This window comes from Schistocerca nitens, chromosome 4 (genome assembly GCF_023898315.1).
Source record: "Schistocerca nitens isolate TAMUIC-IGC-003100 chromosome 4, iqSchNite1.1, whole genome shotgun sequence".
Lineage (NCBI taxonomy): Eukaryota > Metazoa > Arthropoda > Insecta > Orthoptera > Acrididae > Schistocerca > Schistocerca nitens.
Genome location: NC_064617.1, coordinates 516,146,851 through 516,169,545, shown reverse-complemented (window position 1 = coordinate 516,169,545; position 22,695 = coordinate 516,146,851). Strand labels below are relative to the sequence as shown.

The following is a 22,695-nucleotide window of genomic DNA, read 5'->3' as shown; positions in this document are numbered from 1 at the left end:
AAGATTTTTGAAGTAGCTGGTATTGTGCTTGCAGGGTCTTTTAAATTTTAAACCTCAAGTAGTCACACAGGAAATTTCTGAGTTTCTGTGGAGGACTACAGTTCTGCATGGTTAGGAATGTTTATTATTTTTTTCATTGTCTGCAATGTTTCGTTGTGATGGCTATGTAAATATTGTTGCAGGATGAAGATGATCCACCAAATGTGATTGTTGCTGGCAATGCCTTATGGTCCATTAGAGCATCTAATGCATCTGTTCAGGCATTAGAAGAGTATAAAAATAATTTAACTTATCTCGCACAGGTATGTATCTTCCTAAAAGAGCATATATAAATATAAAGGAATTTCCAAGATTATATGTAGATAGCATTTCACTCATTCATCATCTAAGCAATTGGTACCACATTTTTATATTTTGTGAAATGCACAACTTTGTATACCCTATGTAGAACTACTTGTCAGTCTTTGCACTCTGCTGGTACTATGTTAAGGTGTAATTGGATATTATCATACTGTTTCTTAATTCAATTTTCCGTTAGATAATTGCATCAGCTATGAGAAGCCTGAAATTGCAGCTAATAGCTTTCTGTTGAGGGTAACAACAGCTGAAGTAATTCAGCGGAAAGCGGTTCATTTCAGAAGCGTTCTCAGCTAAATTGTAATGTACAACATGGACAGCAACAGTTCTATTACACTTTCTTGGGAAACTTCAAATATTACTTCTGTGTCTGTAGATGATTCTCTATTCTGGATGACTTGGCTTGTCACATATGTCAGAAAATTTTCAGTCTAGTCACAAACCTAGTCAGGCATACCACAGGAAGGTACTTTTTTAGGACATGTCTATATGGTACTGAATCGAAAGCTTTCTAAAAGTCTAAAAATGCCAAATCAGCATAGTTTTCTCTGTGATTCGCACTAAGGATGTCGTGTGAAGAGGGAGAGTAAGTTTATGCATGAGCGATGTTTTCGCTACCCCTGCTGATTTCCATGAAGAAGGTTGTTTTATGGTAGGACAGTCATAATGTATGACTTGAGAGCGTGTTTTTGTAGTTTTCATTTGAACTGGTCAGAAGCCCTGTGATCAGTTCTATTTACTTTTTTTGTAGATGGGTGTAATACATGCCCTGTTCCAGCAGCAGAGAACTTTTCTCAGCTCAAAGAGTTTGTGGTAAATTATTATCAAGACTAGAGCTAATTCACATGGAAATACTTTTCGACAGGGACTCCTTAATGGCTTGGTATATAGCTGAGTTCTGAGATTTTAAGCTGCTTTGTAACACTAGTAGTACTGACTACAATGTCACTAATCATAGCAGCAGCATGGATGTCGAATGATGGTTACATTCCTTCATTTTTCCTTTGCTTGGGAACATTAGGACATAGTATTCAGCATTCTAGCTTCTGCGTTTCTATTTTCTTTTACATTTCCTATCCCAGCATTCTAGCTTCTGCGTTTCTATTTTATTTTACATTTCCTATCCCATCCACAGGAGTATGCACAGTTTATTATTATTATTATTATTATTATTATTATTATTAGTGGTGGTGGTGGTGGTGGTGGTGGTGGTGGTGGTAGCATCAGTATCATCATCATCATCATCATCATCATCATTATTTCTCCCAGTGATGGCCTACATCTCATGAGGTTCTGGGGCTGAGAGGGCGATACTTGGCTAATATTTTGCCGTAACAGTTACTCAAGACTTCAAGGATTGTCAGGCTGAAGACCAAGGGAGATCACTACCTTCTTTAATTATTGTCAACTGTTTGTTTGAACTTGAGGCATAATTCATTATATTCCCTTCCTGAATCAAATGTTTCTAACTGTTGTCAAAGAAATGAGATAACGTATTCCATATCCATTTTACAGTATGCACAGACTTTCCTGCTTACTTTTTTAAATCTTGTGCCTTGGTGCTTTTTGCTGCTACAATTGCATCATGACCTATGATCGATATCTACATTTATACTCTGCAAGCCGCCTTTCAGTGTTTTCCATACCAAGAAGTCCCTTCCACACAGCCTAGTAAACCATGGTCGTCGCATCTGCAGTGATGAGCGGCCACTCTCAAATATACCGAGGGTCTTGCTGAGGCCTTCACAGATCATAATTATCCTCCCAACCTTGTACAGAAACTAATCTCCCCTGCCTTACCTTTCCAGTCTCCCACCACCTCTCAAGGTCCCACCATCCGGCCACAAAGGATCATTCCCTCATACCTCAGTACAACCCAGGACTGGAGCAACTGAATTACTTTCTCCACCAGGGTTTCGACTACCTCTCGTCGTGCCGTGAAATGAGAATTGTCCTGCCCACTATCCTTCCCACCCCTCCAACAGTGGTATTCCACCGTCCATCGAACCTACACAATATACTCGTCCATCCCTACACAACCCCTGCTCCATACCCCTTACCTCATGGCATATACCCCTGTAATAGACCAAGATGTAAGACCAGTCACATACATGCTCCCACCACCACAACCAACACCAACACCAACACCACCACCTACTCCAGTCTGATCACAAACATCACCTATCCCATCAAAGGCAGGGCTACCTGTGTAGTCAGTCATGTGAGCTATAAGCTAAGCTGCAACCACTGTGCTGCATTCTACGTGGGCATGACAACCAACAAGCTGTCTGTTCACATGAGTGGTCACTGACAAACTGTGGCCAAGAAACAAGTGGACCACCCTGTTGCTGAGCACACTACCAAACGTAACATTCTTCATTTCTGTGATTGCTTCACAGCCTGTGCCATATGGATCCTTCCCACTAAAACCAGCTTTTCTGAATTTTGCAGGTGAGAACTTTCCCTTCAATATATCCTACGTTCCTGTAACCCTCCTGGCCTCAACCTTCGTTGGTCATTTTCTAAACCCATCCAGCCTCCCGGTTCCCATTCCAGCACTATACTGCCCTTATTCCACCATCGTACTCAGTCTTTTTACTTATCCCTTTCCGCTACCCTCTCTCCCCCCACCTCTCCCCTCCGTCTAACCCCCCGACTGCACATAGCTGCCCTACCCTCTCCATCTCATCCCTGCGTGCTCTCTAGCAGGATTGCACTGTCCGCCACCCCTACCCTCCTCCTTACCCCCATGCAGCCGCCACTCCTATCATGTACTGGTGCTGCTGCTCGCAGTGTTGCTGTAGTTGCCTTAGACTGTGTGTGTGTGTGTGTGTGTGTGTGTGTGTGTGTGTGTGTGTGTGTTTATGTTTATGTCGTCTATTTTTGACGAAGGCCTTATGGGCTGAAAGCTTTATTTGTAACAGTCTTTTTCTTGTGTCTATCTGCGACTCAGCATCTCCACTATATGGTGAGTAGCATCTTTCCTTTTCATAATATTGTTACATTCCATCCTGGATTTTCCGTTATTAGAAATATGAGGTGGAATCCAAAATTTTTGGGAATGGTGCTACCATCTGGAAAGTAGGAGTAGTAGGTATTTGCACCGCTAGGTGGCAAGAGCTGCATATCTGATGAGTCAGTGTGCGGAGTGGCATTCAGCTGGGAGGACGTGTTGGGTGTCCACAGTGATTTCCGTAATACTCTGTTTTATGTGTGGCGATTTTACCATGGATCCGCGAACAGAACAGCTCGTGTGTATCAAATTCTGTGCAAATCTCGAGAAAAATGCTACGGAGACCCTTGCAATGATTCAACAAGTGCTTGGGGGACAGAGCATGAGCCGTACGTGTGTGTTTGAGTGGCATGTTCAGTTCAGGGCCAGTCGTACAGACGTCGAAAATGATGCTCACACAGGAATGCCTATAAGCCGCACAACGCCAGACATTGTTGCCAAACTTCAACAATTGGTTCGTGCAGATCGCCATCGAACCATTCAAGACCTTGCGGATGAAGTGGGTATTGGTTATGGGACATGTCAATGAATGATGATTGATGAATTGGGCATGCATTGTGACGCAGAAAAATTTATGCCAAGTATCTTGACTGCCAATCAGAAGGGACAGCGTGTTGAAGTGTGCACAGACCTTCGTCAGACCGCACCTGATGATTTAACCTTCTTGTCACGGGCATCACCAGTGATGAAAGCTGGATTTACGGTTATGACCCAGAGACAAAGCAACAATCGTCCAATTGGAAGAGCCCAAGCTCTCCAAGACCCAAAAAAGCGAAACAGGTGAAGAGCAAAGAGAAGAGCATGATCATCATTTTCTTTGATACCAAGGGAATTGTGCACAAAGAATTCATTCCACCCAACCAAACAGTGAATTCCGCGTACTACTGTGACATTTTGTGACGGCTATGTGAAAACATACGGGAACGACGGCCCAAACTTTGGTATCAAGGGAACTGGCTGCTGCATCATGACAACGCACCCTGTCACACGTCCTTGCTCACCAGAACCATTCCCCCACCCCCTCCCCCCGCTTCAAAGAACAACGTGGCGGTTGTACGCCACCCATCGTACTCGCCAGATTTGGCACCTTGCGACTTCGCACTATTCCCAAAACTGAAACTCAAGTTGAAAGGCCTTTGATTCGACACTCTAGAGAGGATTCAAGAAGCATCGCTGGTGGTGATAAACACCCTCAAAGAACAGGACTTCCTGAAAACATTTGACCAGTAGCAGAAGTGGTGTGTATGTGCGGATGAGAACTACTTCGAGGGTGATGGTGACTATTAGTCCAAAGGTAAGGTTTTCAACAGATGGCAGCACCAGTCCCGAAAATTTTGGATAGCACCTCGTAATAGAGCATTCTGCAGAGACTTCAGTCATTGTTGTGCATTTAATACCTTGTGGCATTACTCCATGATTATTGGGAGAGGGGGTGGGGATGGGGGGAGGGGGGCTGTTGGTACTTCGTCTAACAACAGGGAAGCTACTTGCTTTCATCTTCGTTGGTGATGGTTATAACTTCAGTAGCATCTGTTACCACATCAGGATGACAGTGGAGATTAAAAAAAGATAGTGCCATAGTCTTTCTTCACATCCTCGTCTACCGAAAAACGAATGGGTGTCACAGCCGCAGTGTATTAAGGATCTTGGTTGATAGAGGACCTTCTGTGATGCATTCACACAGGAACTGAACACCTTACAAAATGTCTTTCATGGAATGGCTTAACTGAACCAGCCATTCCATGGGACTGGCTACAACAACCAACAAATACCACAAGTAATTTCAGAAGACTTGTGCAAGCAGGATACTAATGAGGAGAAGAGAAAAAAGCTTGATTTTTTGCCTCTCTGCAGTTCAGCAGTTGGTCACTGCATGACAAAGGCCAAAGAGCTCTCGGTCAATTGTTCATTCCACTTGCCACAGCTGGAAGCTTGACCTCAACCTTCCCATGGTTGGGTCCCAAGCTGTGCTTAACTGTAGAGCACTCTCTTTATTGAACATGTTTTCAGAAGTTTTTTGTCTCCTTAGCCACCTCCTAAAGAAGCATAAAATCAATCCAGTCTTCGGGCCCCAGCAAAAATTTGACAGCTTGTGAGGACTGTGAAATATGATGTAGGCCATAGGATGACAGGAATATACAGAATATGGTGTGGGTGTGGACAGTTTTATGTTAGACAGTGTGTGCATGCTACTGAACTGTGCCACATATAAAAAGAAAGATGATTCCCCTAATGGTATCCTGAGAAATCACCAATGGCAGAGAATGCTCTTGAAAGTGAAAACCAAACTGCATTCGACAAAACATTATTAAAAGGCAAAAAGTTTCTGGGATAGTATCATAAAAGAAGGGATGGAAAGAAATATTTATGAAAACACCCTCAGTAAAGACAGCTGTCAGCAGTTAAACACAGCGTGAGATGCTGCCATTGGAATGTGGAATTTGGCACGGTGGCCTTGCAACCAAAACATTACCTTATAAGCCACCTGACTGGGTACCAGTAACATCACAGGCAGTAATACAGCTATATAAGGATGGCAGCAATAACAACATGAGTTGCCACTTGGCAGTGGTCCAGGAGTTTTTGCTCAAAAGCCGTGGATTTTAAACCACTTGAACACCTGGAAACCCAAGAGAATTGTGGTTGCTACTCACCGTATAGCCTTGTTGGCGAAAGCTCATTTTTGACAGTCTCTTTTGTTGTGCCTATCTGTGACTCAGCTAGTGAATAGCAAGTATCTTTTTCATAATATTGTGACATTGTGTCCTGGATTTTCCATTTTTACATTTTTTGTTCTTTATTTACAGGCAATAAACACACTCTCGGATAAGACAAAGACTCAAGTTCTGTGGGTTCTCCAGGCACCTGTAAATGCTGAGAAACTTCAGCCACATAGATCCATGATAACAAATGAACAAATTGAACTCTATAACAAGGCTGCTTCTCAGGTAATCATCTGTAACTTGGTATTAAATATGATGTCCACATATGTTAATTTAGGTTTTATATGTAGCTGTTAGCAGAATGTTTGCTGTGAACTGTGGTATGCAGAGACTCAGTCAATTTATTTATTTTGTATCATAAATTAAAGTGTTTAGAATAAACCATCTGAATAAGGACTATCCAATTTCAATTAATAATAAAGTAGTGTCTTCACTCACATTCCAAAATTGAGAGATTTTTGTGCTGGGAACTTGTGAACTTAAGTCATATTAGATAGAAAAAATTAAGAAAAAATTATAAACAAATTACATTACCAAAAGTTTATATTTGTTTCAGGATACTTATGTACCTTTGTGCCTCATCCTAGGAACTCCATATATCATAATGCCTGTAGAATTAAATGATAAGATGCAACTGGTATTTTAAAACAGGAGCTGCATACTGTTAAAGGAATTTTCAGTGTGAAATGTAAGATTGATTATCTGCTGAGCATGGAGTGGTGCTCAACTTCTCACAACGTATCTACATCTGTATTCTGCAGACCACCATCATGAGCATGGCAGAGGACACATCACATTGTGCCAGTTATTAGGGTTTCTTCCTGTTCCGTTCATGTATGGAGCATGGGAAGAATGATTGCTTGAATGCCTCTGTGCGAGCAGTAATTATTCTAATCCTATTCTCACGATCTCTCTGCGAGTGCTACATAGGGGGTTGTAGCATATTCCTAATCATTTAAAGCTGGTTCTTGAAACTTTGCAGATAGACTTTCTCAAGATAGCTTACATCTATCTTCAAGAGTCTTCCTGTTCACTTTCTTCAGTATATCTGTGACACTTTTCCACTGGTCAAACAAACCTGTGATCATCCGTGCTGCCATTCTCTGTTATAAAGTTTTGTTCGGCTGAAGCCGCACTTCAGGTTTCTGCCGTCAGAGCGCTCGAGAGCGCAGTGAGACAAAATGGCGACAGGAGCCGAGAAAGCGTATGTCGTGCTTGAAATGCACTCACATCAGTCAGTCATAACACTGCAATGACACTTCAGGACGAAGTTCAACAAAGATCCACCAACTGCTAACTCCATTCGGCGATGGTATGCACAGTTTAAAGCTTCTGGATGCCTCTGTAAGGGGAAATCAACGGGTCGGCCTGCAGTGAGCGAAGAAACGGTTGAATGTGTGCGGGCAAGTTTCACGCGTCGCCCGCGGAAAATTGGCTCATGCCACAACTGGAGACCGACAGCGGCGACTTCATCTTTCAACAGGATGGTGCTCCACTGCACTTCCATCATGATGTTCGGCATTTCTTAAACAGGAGATTGGAAAACCGATGGATCGGTCGTGGTGGAGATCGTGATCAGCAATTCATGTCATGGCCTCCACGCTCTCCTGACTTAACCCCATGCGATTTCTTTCTGTGGGGGTTATGTGGAAGATTCAGTGTTTAAACCTCCTCTACCAAGAAACGTGCCAGAGCTGCGAGCTCGCATCAACGATGCTCTCGAACTCATTGATGGGGACATGCTGCGCCGAGTGTGGGAGGAACTTGATTATCGGCTTGATGTCTGCCGAATCACTAAAGGGGCACATATCGAACATTTGTGAATGCCTAAAAAAACTTTTTGAGTTTTTGTATGTGTGTGCAAAGCATTTTGAAAATATCTCAAATAATAAATTTATTGTAGAGCTGTGAAATCGCTTCAATCATTTGTAATAACCCTGTACTTCATTATAGACACTGCATCATATGCAAAAAGCCGGATTTTATTACTGTCTGCAAGCTCATTAATTTGCAACACGAACTGTAAGGGTCCCAACACACTTCCCTGGGCACATCCGATGACTCTCCATCCAAGATAATGTGTTGTATTCTCCCTACCAGTAATGAATTTCACTTGATATCCCATATGATCTTACTTTTGACAATAAGCGTAGGTGTAGTACTGAGTAAAGTGCTTTTTGGAAATCAAGAAATACAGCTTCTTCCTGATTGACTTGATCCAAAGCTTTCAGTATCTCATGTGAGAAAAGAGCAAGTTGAGTTTCACAAGATCATTGTTTTCAAAATCCATGCTGATTGGCATTGAGGAGGTCATTCTGTTCAAGATATCTCATTATGTTTGAGCTCAGAATATTTTCTAATATTCTACAACAAATTGATGTCAAGGATATTGGACAGTAGTTTTGTGGATTACTTCTACTAGCCTTCTTTTAGATGGGTGTGACCTGTCACGTTTTCCGAGAACTGGGCATGGCCTTTTGTTTGAAGGATCTATGATAGATTATAGTTAAAAGAGGAGCTAACTCGGACACAAATTCAGTACAGAATCTGAAAGGGATTCCATTTGGCCCTGGAGCTTCGTTCAGCTTCAATGATTTCAACTGTGTCAACATCACTGACACTAAAAATTAATTCACCCATTTCAGTGGCATGAGGGTCAAATTGGGGCAATTTTTTTGTGTTTTCCTTTGTAAGTAAACATTTGAAAATAGAATCAAGCATTTTGGCTTTTGTGTTACTACCTTCAATTTTTGTTCCTGTCTCATTCATGAGTGACTGGACATTAACAATGCTTATGACAAGAATTTTTTTGGGTTTTATTAAATATGACTTAACAATATTCTGCTACAGTAATCATAGAAAGCATCACACATTGCTCTGGTGGCAGCCAAACACATTTCATTCAGCATCTTTGTTTTACACATGTTATGCAGTAATCTCTTTTCTTTAGAATTTTCTTTACAGTGACTGAATCCCATGTAGGTTCCCTCCAATTATGAGCTGTTCTACTGGGTACAAATCTGTCTAGTGCATGGTCAATTATTCTGTTAAACTGGAGCCAGAGTTCCTCTACGTGCTCCTGCCCGGAGCTGAAAGTTTCAAGTTCCACAGTCTGATATGACACTACTGATTCTTTTATCTACACTACTGGCCATTAAAATTGCTACACCACAAAGATGACATGCTACAGATGTGAAATTTAACCGACAGGAAGAAGTGCTGTGATATGCAAATGATTAGCTTTTCAGAGCATTCACACAAGGTTGGCGCCGGTGGCAACATCTACAATGTGATGACATGAGGAAAGTTTCCAACCGATTTCTCATATACAAACAGCAGTTGACCGGCGTTGCCTGGTGAAACATTGTTGTGATGCCTCGTGTAAAGAGAGAAATGCGTACCATCACGTTTCCGACTTTGCTAAAGGTCGGATTGTAGCCTATCGCAATTGCGGTTTACCATATCGCGACATTGCTGCTCGCATTGGTTGACATGCAATGACTGTTAGCAGAATATGGAATCGGTGGGTTCAGGAGAGTAATACGGAAATCCATGCTGGATCCCAACACCCTCACATCACTAGCAGTCGAGATGACAGGCATCTTATCCTCATGGCTGTAACAGATCGTGCAGCCATGTCTCGATCCCCGAGTCAACAGATGGGGACGTTTGCAAGACAAAAACCATCTGCACGAACAGTTCGACAACATTTGGAGCAGTATGGACTATCAGCTCGGAGACCATGGCTGCAGTTACCATTGATACTGCAACATAGACAGGAGCGCCTGCGATGATGTACTCAACGACGAACCTGGGTGCACAAATGGCAAAACGTCTTTTTTTTTTTTTTTCCAGATGAATCCAGGTTCTGTTTACAGCATCATGATGGTCGCATCCGTGTTTGGCGACATCACGGTGAATGCACATTGGAAGCCTGTATTTGTCATCACCATACTGGCGTATCACCCGCCATGATGGTATGGGGTGCCATTGGTTATACGTCTCGGTCACCTCTTGTTCGCATTGACGGCACTTTGAACAGTGGACCTTACATTTCAGATGTGTTACGACCTGTGGCTCTACCCATCATTTTATCCCTGCGAAACCCTACATTTCAGCAGGATAATGCACAACTGTATGTTGCAGGTCTTGTACGGGCCTTTCTGGATACAGAAAATGTTCGATTGTTGCCCTGGCCAGCACATTCTCCAGATCTCTCACCAATTGAAAACTTCTGGTCAATGGTGGCCGAGCAACTGGCTCGTCACCATACGCCAGTCACTACTCTTGATGAACTGTTGTATCTTGTTGAAGCTGCATGGGCAGCTGTACCTGTACACGCCATCCAAGATCTGTTTGACTCAATGCCCAGGCATATCAAGGCCATTATTACAGCCAGAGGTGGTTGTTCTGGGTACTGATTTCTCAGGATCTATGCACACAAATTGCACTGAGCGAGGTGGCGCAGTGGTTAGCACACTGGACTCGCATTCGGGAGGACAACGGTTCAATCCCGCGTCCGGCCATCCTGATTTAGGTTTTCCATGATTTCCCTAAATCGCTCCAGGCAAATGCCGGGATGGTTCCTTTGAAAGGAGACCGATGACCTCGCAGTTTGGTCTCTTCCCCCAAAACAACCCAACCGACCCAAATTGCGTGAAAATGTAATCACATGTCAGTTCTAGTATAATATATTTGTCCAATGAATACCTGTTTATCATCTGCATTTCTTCTTGGTGTAGCAATTTTAATGGCCAATAGTGTAGCTTACTGAACACACACATCTTCCTGCTGTTTTTATTTTTTAGTTGTCCTTTGTACTTTGGTACTCATTGTTGCCACCAATGCGTCATGGTCACTGATACCAGTTTTGATGTGGACATCCTCAAAGAGGTCAGGTCTGTTTATTGCCATTAGATCCAATATATTTCCACCATAAGTGGGGTTCCTATCTATCTGCTCCAGGTAGTTTTCAGAGAAGGCATTTAGTAAAGTTTACCAGGCTGTCTTATCACACCCTCCACTAACAAAACTGAAATTTTCCCCGTTCATTGTTGAATGATTATAGTCTCAACCGATGATTACTATGATTGGGTAACTTATGTACAAGTGAACTAAGGGCTTCTCTAAAGTTTTCAGTTACACCATGAGATGAGTATGTCGGCATAGTGTCAAAAATTAATTTCACTGTGCTTTAACTGAAAAAGTTCTGGTGCTTCCTTGGTTGAAAAATTGTTAATTTGAATGTGGTAATTGAAAATCCAAGTCACACACACACAACTTGTATGATTATATTGTGCTGTCTGACTACACTGTGCCAACACTACAACTGGAGTGGGTTCTGGGTTGAGGGGTTGCATCAGGAGGAGTGTACAAAGGTTGAAAGGAGGTATGGAGCTGGAGGGAGGAGCACCATTGAGCATGTACAGCACACACCGGTGAAGAGAAGTGTATTGGAAGGGGATAAAAGGAACACAGAGGAAGTGTACTGCAGGATGGATGAAGTTAGTTTCCTGGGCAGGGCTGGAAGTGGAAGTTTGGCAGGGGCTAGCGAAGATTGAGGATTATAGGGTAAGAGGATGTGTTCTAAGGACAACTCCTATCTGTGTAATTCAAAGAAACTGGAGACGAATAATGGAGAGAAGGATCCAAGTGGTAGATGTTGTAAAGCAGCCATTGAAATCAAGCACATTTTCTTCAGCACTGTATTTGCCACAGTTTTGCATTTCATGTTCATTTTGGTGTACAGCTGGTTGACAATCATGCCCATATAAAACTGCCGCAGAACTGGTGTATGAGATGACTGCTTTCACAGTTGGCCCTGTCTCTTGCGGGATAGAATATGCTTATGGGGAGACTGGAATATGGGATGTGCTGGGTGGTTGTATCGGACAGGTCTTGTGCCTAAGTCTTCCATAGGGATGTGACGTGTGATAAAAGCAGTTCAGAGTAGATGTGGTGTAAGGATTGACTAGGATATTATACAAATTGTTTGGGTGGTTGGGTGGTGGAATACCACTTTGGGAGGGCTGGAAATGACTGTGGGTAGGATGTTCTTCATTTTCATGCACGATTATAAATAATCAAAGTGATGTCCATAACATTGGATGTTGGGAGGTGTGTGTGTGTGTGTGTGTGTGTGTGTGTGTGTGTGTGTGTGTGTGTGCGGGGGGATTCTCCATGCCTTTTGACAACTCCAGGTAACTACATCCTAAAATTGAATGTTCACAGCAATTGGACTGTATTGAGATTTCCTAAGATTGCAGTTAATAGTATGAATTCCTGTTCCGTAAATACTGCATCATTACAAATCTCTTGTGGTTGGACATATTATTTTTGTATTTATCTTTTATTATGTTTCACTGTCTCCTGGGTTGATGTTTGATTTCTATGCTTCATCCTTCAAAAGTTCATTTCTTTCGGCCCTGTACACCTTTCTACACAAAGAAATACTGTATTCCAAAAGCTTGAATCTCTTAGTTTTGCATATATCCACTGAGCCGCCATGTGGTGAATAGGTTCTTTTTCTGACCTTGTTAAACTGTATGTTGTGTAATTTTAATCTTACTGTGAGTTTTGAATTATATCCCTCATACCATTGGTCCATTTTATTTTGCTTTGGTATACTTGTTAGGGTATGATACTTTGAACGGGTACTGTTAATTCCATAAAGATCATCTCGAGTGAAAAAATACTCTTAGTTTCCAGAAAATCAGTCAACTTCATATACAACCGTCCTACATTTTGTTGTTGTGAGTGCGACAGCCTCAGTGAAGTGCTGATGTGTATATTCAAAATCTGCACACACATATTTTTATATTACATCATCAGTGAGATATAAATCTTGTTAACAGAGATCACGCACAACAAAAATTCTTGAAGCGACTAAATAAGATTTTGAGTATTAATCATCAAGTGAGGTTATACATTTTTTCTGATTTTTGAAAGAATGCAAATAACAGAAATATATGAAGTTAAATTATATCCTCCAGTTCCCACATGGTCCAAAGTGATGCCCATTCTACATAAAATTTCTTCAGTAAAAAAGTCAAGTTTCGATATGATATCCAAGAAGTTATTGGCATGAAACTTCCTAGCAGATTAAAACTGTGTGCTGGACCGAGACTCGAACTCGGGACCTTGACCTTTCACAGGCAAGTGCTCTACCAACTGAGCTACCCAAGCACGACTCACGCCCCGTCCTCACAGCTTTGCTTCTGGCAGTACCTCGCCTCCTACTTTCCAAACTTTACAGAAGCTCTCCTGTGAACCTTGCAGAACTAGCACTCCTGAAAGAAAGGATATTACGGAGACATGGCTTAGCCACAGCCTTGGGGATGTTTCCAGAATGAGATTTTCACTCTGCAGCGGAGTGTGCTCTGATATGAAACTTCCTGGCAGATTAAAACTGTGTGCCAGACCGAGGCGAGGTACTGGCAGAAGCAAAGCTGTGAGGACGGGGCGTGAGTCATGCTTGGGTAGCTCAGTTGGTAGAGCACTTGCCCACGAAAGGCCAAGGTCCCGAGTTCGAGTCTTGGTCTGGCACACAGTTTTAATCTGCCAGGAAGTTTCATATCAGCGCACACTCCGCTGCAGAGTGAAAATCTCATTCAAGTTATTGGCATATTTATTTTGACTACTGGGATGATTATCAGCTTCAGATGGCCCAAACAGTGGTCATATATATCTTACTGGTTGGTTTCAAACCAATTGCCTGTTATTATTGACGTTGCTCACATATTTGTAGCAGAGTTCAACTCCCAGGTCTACTAGGTCATTTGATGCATGTCACTATTCCTGCACATGTGCTGTTATCCAATGAAAGTAACATCTTTTCAGTGTTTTCTGCTCTGGCTGTTGAGATGTCTTATAAGATCTTAACAAACTGAATGTCTTATTACAAGCCTTCCATAAGTTGTCCCTTTTTGTAAGATTTTGTGAATAATGGCATGCGAACATTAAAACTAATTTTACAATCCAAGAGAGAGAACGTTGCTACTCGCCATATAGCAGAGATGCTGAGACGCAATAGGCACAATAAAAAGATTCACACTATAATAGCTTTCGGCCATTAAGGCCTTTGTCAGCAGTAGACACACATACACATACGCGCGCACACACATACACCCATGCAAGCGCAACTTGCACACACGTCTGCAGTATCAGAGAGCTGAAACTATACTTTCCATTGTTTAAAACTAATTTTATCATATGGCATTAAGAGCCAGAGACATGATGCCAACAGTGTACTGCAGTCTGGTTTGAGTTCAAAGAGTGAGTTCACTAAACATCATTGTTTGAGGCACCTGAAGACAATGGTTGCAATACTGCATGGAGAGGCAGGGGATTAAGCAGATGGTACAGGAAACAGAATGGTATGAAAGGCATAATTCTGACTGTAATGAAAGTAAAATGAATGCTTACAATATGTGTAGTCAGATAAATGTAGTGTAGATGGATGAAGGAAGATTTGTCCTGAAATCTAAGACTAAAAGAAAAATTGATGTTATTACCCAATGGAATGTGGGTAGATTACATTAAAAAATATCCAGTAGCAGCATGATTATATATATGTGAAGACCAAAATGTGTGGAAAGGTCTAGAGTGGTCAACAGCAAGTAGTAATGTCAAATGACAAAGATGGGTGGTGGTGAGGACAAGGAAGAGGAGGATTATCATATGAATACAGTTTGAGCTAGAACAGCAAGTTCTGATACTTCTTAATGTAGTGCGTCGGATCAAGATCTTTATGTCACTAGATAGAATGTCATTATTTAGCCTTGTACTGGTCCATTACTTTGAAATTTTAAGTAAAAAGACACAAACAAGTATATTGCTGTTTGCCAATTACCTTTCTCATATTGGTAACTGTGAAGGTTGAAACTAAATTGTCATTTTGTTGTTTCTTCCCTGCATAATACTGTATATCTTGTCAGTCAAGTTCTTTAACAAAATAAATCATGATTGTATTCTCACTAATTATAGCAAATCTGTTTTCCAGTATTCTCATTTCTTAGTAATTCTTTTTTCCTTTCCTTTTATCTGCATCTAATTTCTTTTCATGTAAACCTATCATTTAATCTAATTGCTTTATTCAACTCTCAATGTGTCCTTATCTTTTCCCCCAGTTGGCTTTCTATCCCATATTTTTAAATATTATGTCAATGTGCATATTTTATTTTATTATTATTATTTTTTTTTTTTGCTAGTATTTCAACAACACTTTTGTAGATAAAAAAATTACCTCTATCTTACGCTATGTGCAGGGAATAGAAAGTTGAACTGTCAATCCATAATTTGGTACTGAATGTACATCTGGGAGATTAGTCTTTTTATAAATGCACGGACTAACTAAATGATTGACTTCTTCCAGATTCTATTACACAGCAGAGCCCTGCTTTGGTCCAGTACAAAACTTGTCGCACAAGGAAGTCCCGATGAAACTACTGATGGGATTCATCTTGGACCAACAGCTCTGAAATATGATACTCAGGTAGGTTTTCTATAATTAAAAATTTGTGGGCAAAAATTATGGGCAAATTACTTTTGAAGACAGTTTGTGTGCTCTGTATGTTGTTAATTTATTTAGTATTCAATTTATAAAGGAAACATTGTCAGGTGACATCTGAAATGTTTGCTTGCTCAGTCTGAAAACTCTTCTCTTGTAAATGTCGGCTTCTTTATTAAAAATGTGATAATATATGTTAATATTTTACATATGTTGAACTAGCAATCGCCCTGGCTTCGCACGAGTAGCACTAAGTATTTATGGTCAGATGACTTCTCTGGCATAGCAGTAATTTTGTCAATGGATAAAGTTTTGATTAAAATGCAGAAAACTATATTAGGTAACTGAATATCAACATTTTCATACAACTTACACCTGCAACCCGCTTAACTATGCAAACTGGGCATCAAAACCTCCATGCAGTTGTGGCCGTTTGTTAGTGGGGTGATTGCTGGCCTGCTTTTTATCCTATACTGACTTTCGGAGCTGCCCAGTAACTGGAAATCACCACTGCAGCTGGCATAGTAGGTCGCAGCTCCCATTGTCACCACTAGCTGTCACTCCAAATGCAAATTAAATATGGAACAGATAACATACGTACCTTCTTAGAACTTGGCAATTCCAGTGCCAGTCTTGTGTCGGTATCAAAATATCTGCAGTAGTTACCAATCTCAGTCATTGCATACAGATAGAAAAAGACAGTGAGAGACTTCAGTTTATAATATGTAAGGAAGGAGAATATATATGTAGATGTATAGATCATATTAATAATAATCTTGTAATGCTCAGTGGCGTGGAGCAAGTATTTCAATTAGATACTGTTGTGACTCGCCAATCATTCAAAGTGCCGCCGCGCAATTACGTGCGTCCTCTACATGCGGCGCTGTCTGTCAGCCATGCAGCAGCCACGCCACCTAAGCGGCCAGCCAGCCAGCGGCCGCTAGACTTGGATTCGGTGCTCATTCGAATGTTACCGTGTTCACATGTCTTGCTTTGTCAACTTGCTCAGTGACTTATATATGTTGTGTCGTTTTGAAATATATGTGTTCAACTTGACGTTATAGCAATTGGCTACGAGGTAGTGGATTTTTCCTTTTCATCGTGACCCACAGGTTTCCATGGCTACTGTCGAGCAACTGTTACGAGGTCTCATTGAACAGCAAATGCTTCTAACATAGGCGATTCGGGATATCATCGCGGCATCACATGCGGGGCATTTCTCGTCATTGCCTATACCTCCTTTTCCTCCTTACGACGAGACGGCGGAAGACTGGTCTGATTATGAAAAACGTCTTCGACAGCACTTCTTGGCATTTCATGTCACGGATGAACAAACATGTAAGTCTCTGTTCCTTTCCTGGATTTCACCTCAAATGTATCGGTTGTTGTCGCAATTGGCTCCTTTGAAAGATCCTGCGTCTTTGTCCTTTGCTGAAATGTGCTCACTTCTGTCTGTCTATTTTCAAAAGCAAACACATGTGGTAGCCTCTCGTGTTGCCTTTTATCATTGTCAAAAACAACCGCATCAATCCTATCGTGCTTGGGCTGCTGAACTTCACGGCCTCAGTCAAAAGTGTCAATTTGTTACTGACGTTCACAAAGAAACCTATGCTGATTCCATGGTACAGGATACTATTATCCGGTCGGCGCCTGACAAAGAAATTCGGCAACGTGCCCTTCAGTTGGCGAATCCGACTCTAGATGAAGTCCTGTCCATTGCGCAGTGTTTTGAAATTTCTCACGCCACTGGGGTGCAAATAGAGGCGTGGGGTGACGTCGGGGAAATACAACCTCTGCGCGCCGTTGACGACGCGTGCGGTGCGTCCCTGCTGGACGACGTGGCCGCAGTACGCTCCCATGCGCAGCCTCGGCCTAACCGTAAACAACCCTCTAAGAAACTGCAGCAAAACCCCCGGCAACATCGTTCATGTTCGCGGTGTTTTACGAAACATTCGTGCGAGGATTGTCCCCAATGTTGGGCTGTGTGTCACAATTTCAAAAAGAAGGGTCATGTGTCTTCCATTTGCAAATCCGACCGCATACATGATGTTCATGAACATGACGCTGATTCTGATTCTGTGTTGTCTGTCAATTGTACTTCTTCCCTTTCAGGGAAGTTATTCCTCACTGTCCAAATACTTGGTCGAGATGTTCGCATGCAGGTGGATACTGGTTCTGCTGCCACTATCATTAATTCTCAGACATATCTTCAGTTGGGTTTACCACTCCTATCACATGTCACTCGGCAATTACGGACGTACAATAAACAGAAGATTTCTCTCTTGGGACAATTTAATGCTGAGGTATCTTACAAATCCGTCGTTCGCACTGTTCCCATATTTGTGGTAGACCAGAGTAACGCAGAGAATCTTTTTGGTTTTGATGCCTTTCGTGTTTTTGGGTTCTCCATAGATGACTCTGTCAATATTGTCTCTGATGCTATTCCTTATGCTCAATTGGATTCCTTGTCGACGACATTTTCGTCCCTTTTTTCTCCTGGGTTAGGCCGTGCAAACAACTTTGAAGCTCATATCATGCTCAAACCCACTGCTCGGCCTATGTTTTTTCGGGCTCAGCCCATTCCTGTGGCCCTTTGTGATCGGGTAAAACGGGAGCTGGATCGTCTCACTGCTTCAGGGGTCTTGCTTCCTGTCACTTCCAGTGAGTGGTCCTCTCCTGTCGTTGTCGTTGCTAAGCCCAATGGTGATATTCGTCTCTGTGGCAATTTTAAAGCCACTGTAAAAACGCAGTGCCTTATCGACACTTACCCTATGCCCCGACCTGAAGAATTGTTCACTAAACTTGCTGGAGGCCAGTATTTTTCTAAACTTGACCTGTCAGAAGCTTATCATAAACTTCCTCTCGACACTGCTTCCCGGCAGTATCTGGTCCTTAACACGCCTTTTGGCCTCTATCAATACCAACAATTGCCATTCGGGGTTGCCAGCACCCCTGCTCTCTTTCAGCGATTCTTGGAACAATTATTGCTCCCTGTCCCTGTGTGTATCAATTACATGGACGACATTGTTGTCACTGGCTCCACCACTGAAGAACATATTCAGAATCTCCACACGCTTTTTCATGTCTTACAGACTGCCGGTCTTAAGTGTAATCTTCAGAAATCAAAATTTTTTCAGGCATCTATCACGTACTTGGGGTTTCAACTCTCTTGAGATGGTATTCGTCCGCTTCAGCAAACTGTCGCTGCGATCGATGCCCTTCCTCACCCTACATCTGTTAAGGAACTGCAGGCCTTCTTGGGGAAAATAGCGTACTGTCACAAGTTTTTACCGTCTGCTGCGTCAGTGGCTCAGCCGTTGCATCGCCTGTTGCATAAAAACGTGCGTTTTCACTGGTCCGCGTCACGCAATGCAGCTTTCCAGAAATTGAAGACTATGCTGAAACAGGCCCCATGCCTGGCTACTTATCGACCTGGCCAACATCTTGTTCTTGCCACGGACGCCTCTCAATACGGGGTTGGTGCAGTCCTTGCGCACCGTTTTTCTGATGGCTCTGAACAACCCATTGCTTATGCCTTCAAAACACTCACGGATGCCCAACAAAAGTATTCTCAAGTTGAAAAAGAAGCTTTGGCCATTATTTATTCTCTTCGTAAGTTTGGTGTTTTTCTCTATGGATCCAAATTTCATCTTGTTACGGATCACAAACCACTTGTTTCCTTGTTTCATCCATCATCGTCACTTCCCGACAAGGCTGGACACCGCCTCCAGTGTTGGGCTCTTTACTTGTCTTGTTTCAATTATAAGATTCATTTCCGGCCGACGGCTTAACATGCGAATGCTGATGCACTGTCTCGCCTTCCCATGGGTCCTGATCTGGCATTCGATAGGGACGAACTTTTGTGTTTCCACCTGGATGTTGCCGAGCAGCGGGTTGTGGACGGATTCCTCATCACCGGGGACCGGCTGGCGGCTGCTACGGGTTCTGATCCTACCCTCTCCCAGGTTTTATGCTGTATTCAGAAGGGTTGGCCAGATCGTCCGTCCGCTAAGACTTCTGACCCGTTGCGGAACTACTACGCTTTGCGCTACCACCTCACGGCTAGGGATGGTGTTATCCTCCTTTCCACTGACAATGCTTCGCCACATGTGGTGGTACCTGTGTCTTTGCGTGCTTCGGTGTTGCGCCTCCTTCACCAAGGGCACTGGGGTGTCTCTCGCACAAAATCTCTGGCGTGCCGTCATATGTACTGGCCTGGCATCGACTCTGAAATAGCACACATGGTCGCTGCCTGCGGTCCTTGTGCGTCACAGGCCGCTGCCTCAAAGTCATCTTTGTCACCATGGCCTTTGCCTCAGACGCCCTGGGACTGCATTCATGCTGACTTTGCGGGACCTTTTTTTTGGCTCCTCGTCATTGACGCTTACTCTAACTTTGCTTTCATTGTCCGTTGCACGTCGCCTACCATCGCGGCAACCACAAGTGCTTTCGCCCGCATTTTTTCTTTGGAAGGCCTTCCCTCTACTCTTGTTACTGATAATGGTCCGCAATTTGCCTCTTCCGAATTTGCGGATTTTTGTGCTCGTCACAGTGTCATGCATGTTACGGCCTCTCCGTTCCATCCACAATCAAACGGTGAGGCTGAACAACTGGTCCACACATTTAAGGCTCAGATGCAGAAACTCCTGACTTCTTCTGCTGCTGATGATGCGGTTCTCCAGTTTCTGGCTTCTTACCATTTCACCCCCATGGGCAACCACAGCCCGGCTGAGCTCTTACATGGCCGACAGCCCCGCACGCTACTTCACCTTCTGCGGCATTCCACCTCACGGCCGCGGGTGCCTTCACTTGGCCGGTTCACCACCGACGACCTTCCCTGGGTATGGGCATATGGCAGGTGGCCAAAATTGAGTCCTGGTCGCATCTTATGACACCTTGGCTGACGCCTGTATGAAATCCAGACGGACACGGGTAATGCAGTGCGTCATTCGGACCAGCTTCGGCCTCGTGTGCCGGCAACGCCTGTTCCGAATGCCGCTACACCACCTTCGGCTCTATCTGATGCTCGGGATCTTGGCATCTCTCATTACTCACAACGCAGCCCTCTCACCGTCATATCAGTGTCCGTACAAGAACGGACGCCACCAGTAGACGTGCCCATGCAGGAACTGGATGACCATCATCTGTCTGATCCAATCTACTCACCTCCTTCTCCTACGGACGCCGACACATCGCCCATGTCTCCTGTTATATCAACTGGACTTGCCGCAATGGGCGGATTGGTGCACGGGGCCCTAGCGGATTCGACCCCTACGTCTCCTGTCATCTCGACCCGTTATCATCGGGGACACGTCCGTCCGTACGGGAAGCCTTCTCCTCGAGACTTTACGGCCAGTCAAACAATGCCTATGGACATTAGCAATCTACAGGCCACCACCATCATGACCAGTGCCAAAATTTCAAAGGGGGGAAATTGTTGTGTCTCGCTGATCATTCAAAGTGCCGCTGAGCAATTACGTGCGTCTGCCAACCATGCAGCAGCTGCGCCACCTAAGCGGCCAACCAGCCAGCGGCCGCTAGGCTTGGACTCAGTGCTCATTCGAATGTTACTGTGTTCACACGTCTTGCTTTGTCAACATGCTCAGTGACTTATATGTGTTGTGTCGTTTTGAAATATATGTGTTCAACTTGACGTTATAGCAGATACTACTTTGGTAACTTTCGTGTCTAAACAAGTTTTGCACTTAGGAAAGGAGGACCTTCAGCTTAATGGTGAATCTGAGTGACATTTATATTCTGGCCAATATCCTCATCATTGAGAGGTAAGTGTTAGGTTAGAAGGCAGAGTGAAAAGTAAGTCGTCCACCAGGGCACTTGAGTCCCTAAAACTTTGTTTCCAGTGATGCATTTACCGCTAGACCAGCAGGCCCAGCACGGATTTTAGTAAAGTTCTGCTACCGTATTTACTTGAATCCAAGCCGCACTCGAATCTAAGTCGCACCTGAAAAATTAGACTCAAAATCGAGGAAAGAAATTTTTCCCGAATCTAAGCCGCACCTGAAATTTGAGACTCGAAATTCAAGGGGAGAGAAAAGTTTTAGGCTGCACCTCCAAATCGAAACAAAGTTGATCCATTGTAATATGAGACACAATTTAGGTCAAATAAATGACGATACAGCTACAGTTGTTTGGTTCGAGTCGTAAGCTTAGAAGTTAAGCTTTACCGGGTAGCCATTGCTATGCGTCAGCGCTCCGTCCGTATTTATATGGGTATCCTTCCGTTTTCACATGCTTCGTCTAGTTTGAATTCATTGCTTATTTTTCTTTGATCTGATGAGTGCCGTTCTCTTTGTTATAGGTGTTTACGTCACTCTAAACCGAAAATGCATTACTGTACTGTGTCATGCATTGTTTGTCGCATTCTGATAATGAGTGTTTACGGCCTGTCGCCGCTCGCGGCATGGCTTGCTTTTGTGTGCGCTACCGTCGCGTTTAATTTTTTTTAATTTTTATTTTTTTTTATTTTATTTTTATTTTTTTTTAAAAAGAGAGGAATCGTCTCATTAGCGAAACAATGGCAAGACACTGCTATTTGTTGTTACTTACATTGCTGCTTTCTTTGATAATGATCAACAAGAACCAAATAATAGACTGCGTATAATAGAAGATGTTCTGAATGAGAGTTTAGCGAAAATTTTTCTCAGTTTGAAAATCTTTGCAGATGCCTCTTTAGTACATTACATTCTGCACAGAAATTAGAGTCATCACAGATTTAAAAATCTAGTCAATTGCCGTGCTTCATTTCTGACTGTATCACTATTATGCATAAGAATAATACGAATATAAACATGACATGATATGTATATTCTTCCGCGTTTGTTGTTGTCTCACTTTAGTTTCGTAGTTTATTAGGCAGACAGAATTTAAATGAGATAGCAGCAAACATGAAACAAATACATGGCAAAATGTTTATATTCGAATTATTCTTATGGTGAAGAGAATACTGCATGTGATTCACAGTTCATAAAAGTTCCTATTAGCAATCATCTCTACTCACAGGTAGGAAAAAATTCAGAACATAGAGTTGGCCATATTGACAAACATCCAGAACAGTCTTGCCAGTCGGATTTTCG

General features: G+C 42.8%; 1 protein-coding gene across 2 annotated transcripts in view; it reads left to right on the top strand.

The window, feature by feature from the left end:
- The window catches only part of LOC126251918 (N-acetylneuraminate 9-O-acetyltransferase), a 270,156-nt gene that overhangs the window by 94,013 nt on the left and 153,448 nt on the right, over positions 1–22,695 (top strand). For both annotated transcript variants that reach the window (XR_007545805.1, XM_049952650.1), the window contains exons 4-6: positions 183–302; positions 6,178–6,318; positions 15,467–15,586. Coding sequence is in view for 1 of the 2 variants with exons in the window: in XM_049952650.1 (XP_049808607.1) it covers positions 183–302; positions 6,178–6,318; positions 15,467–15,586 (381 nt within the window). In the remaining variant the exon portion in view is untranslated. The remainder of the gene's footprint in view (positions 1–182; positions 303–6,177; positions 6,319–15,466; positions 15,587–22,695) is intronic.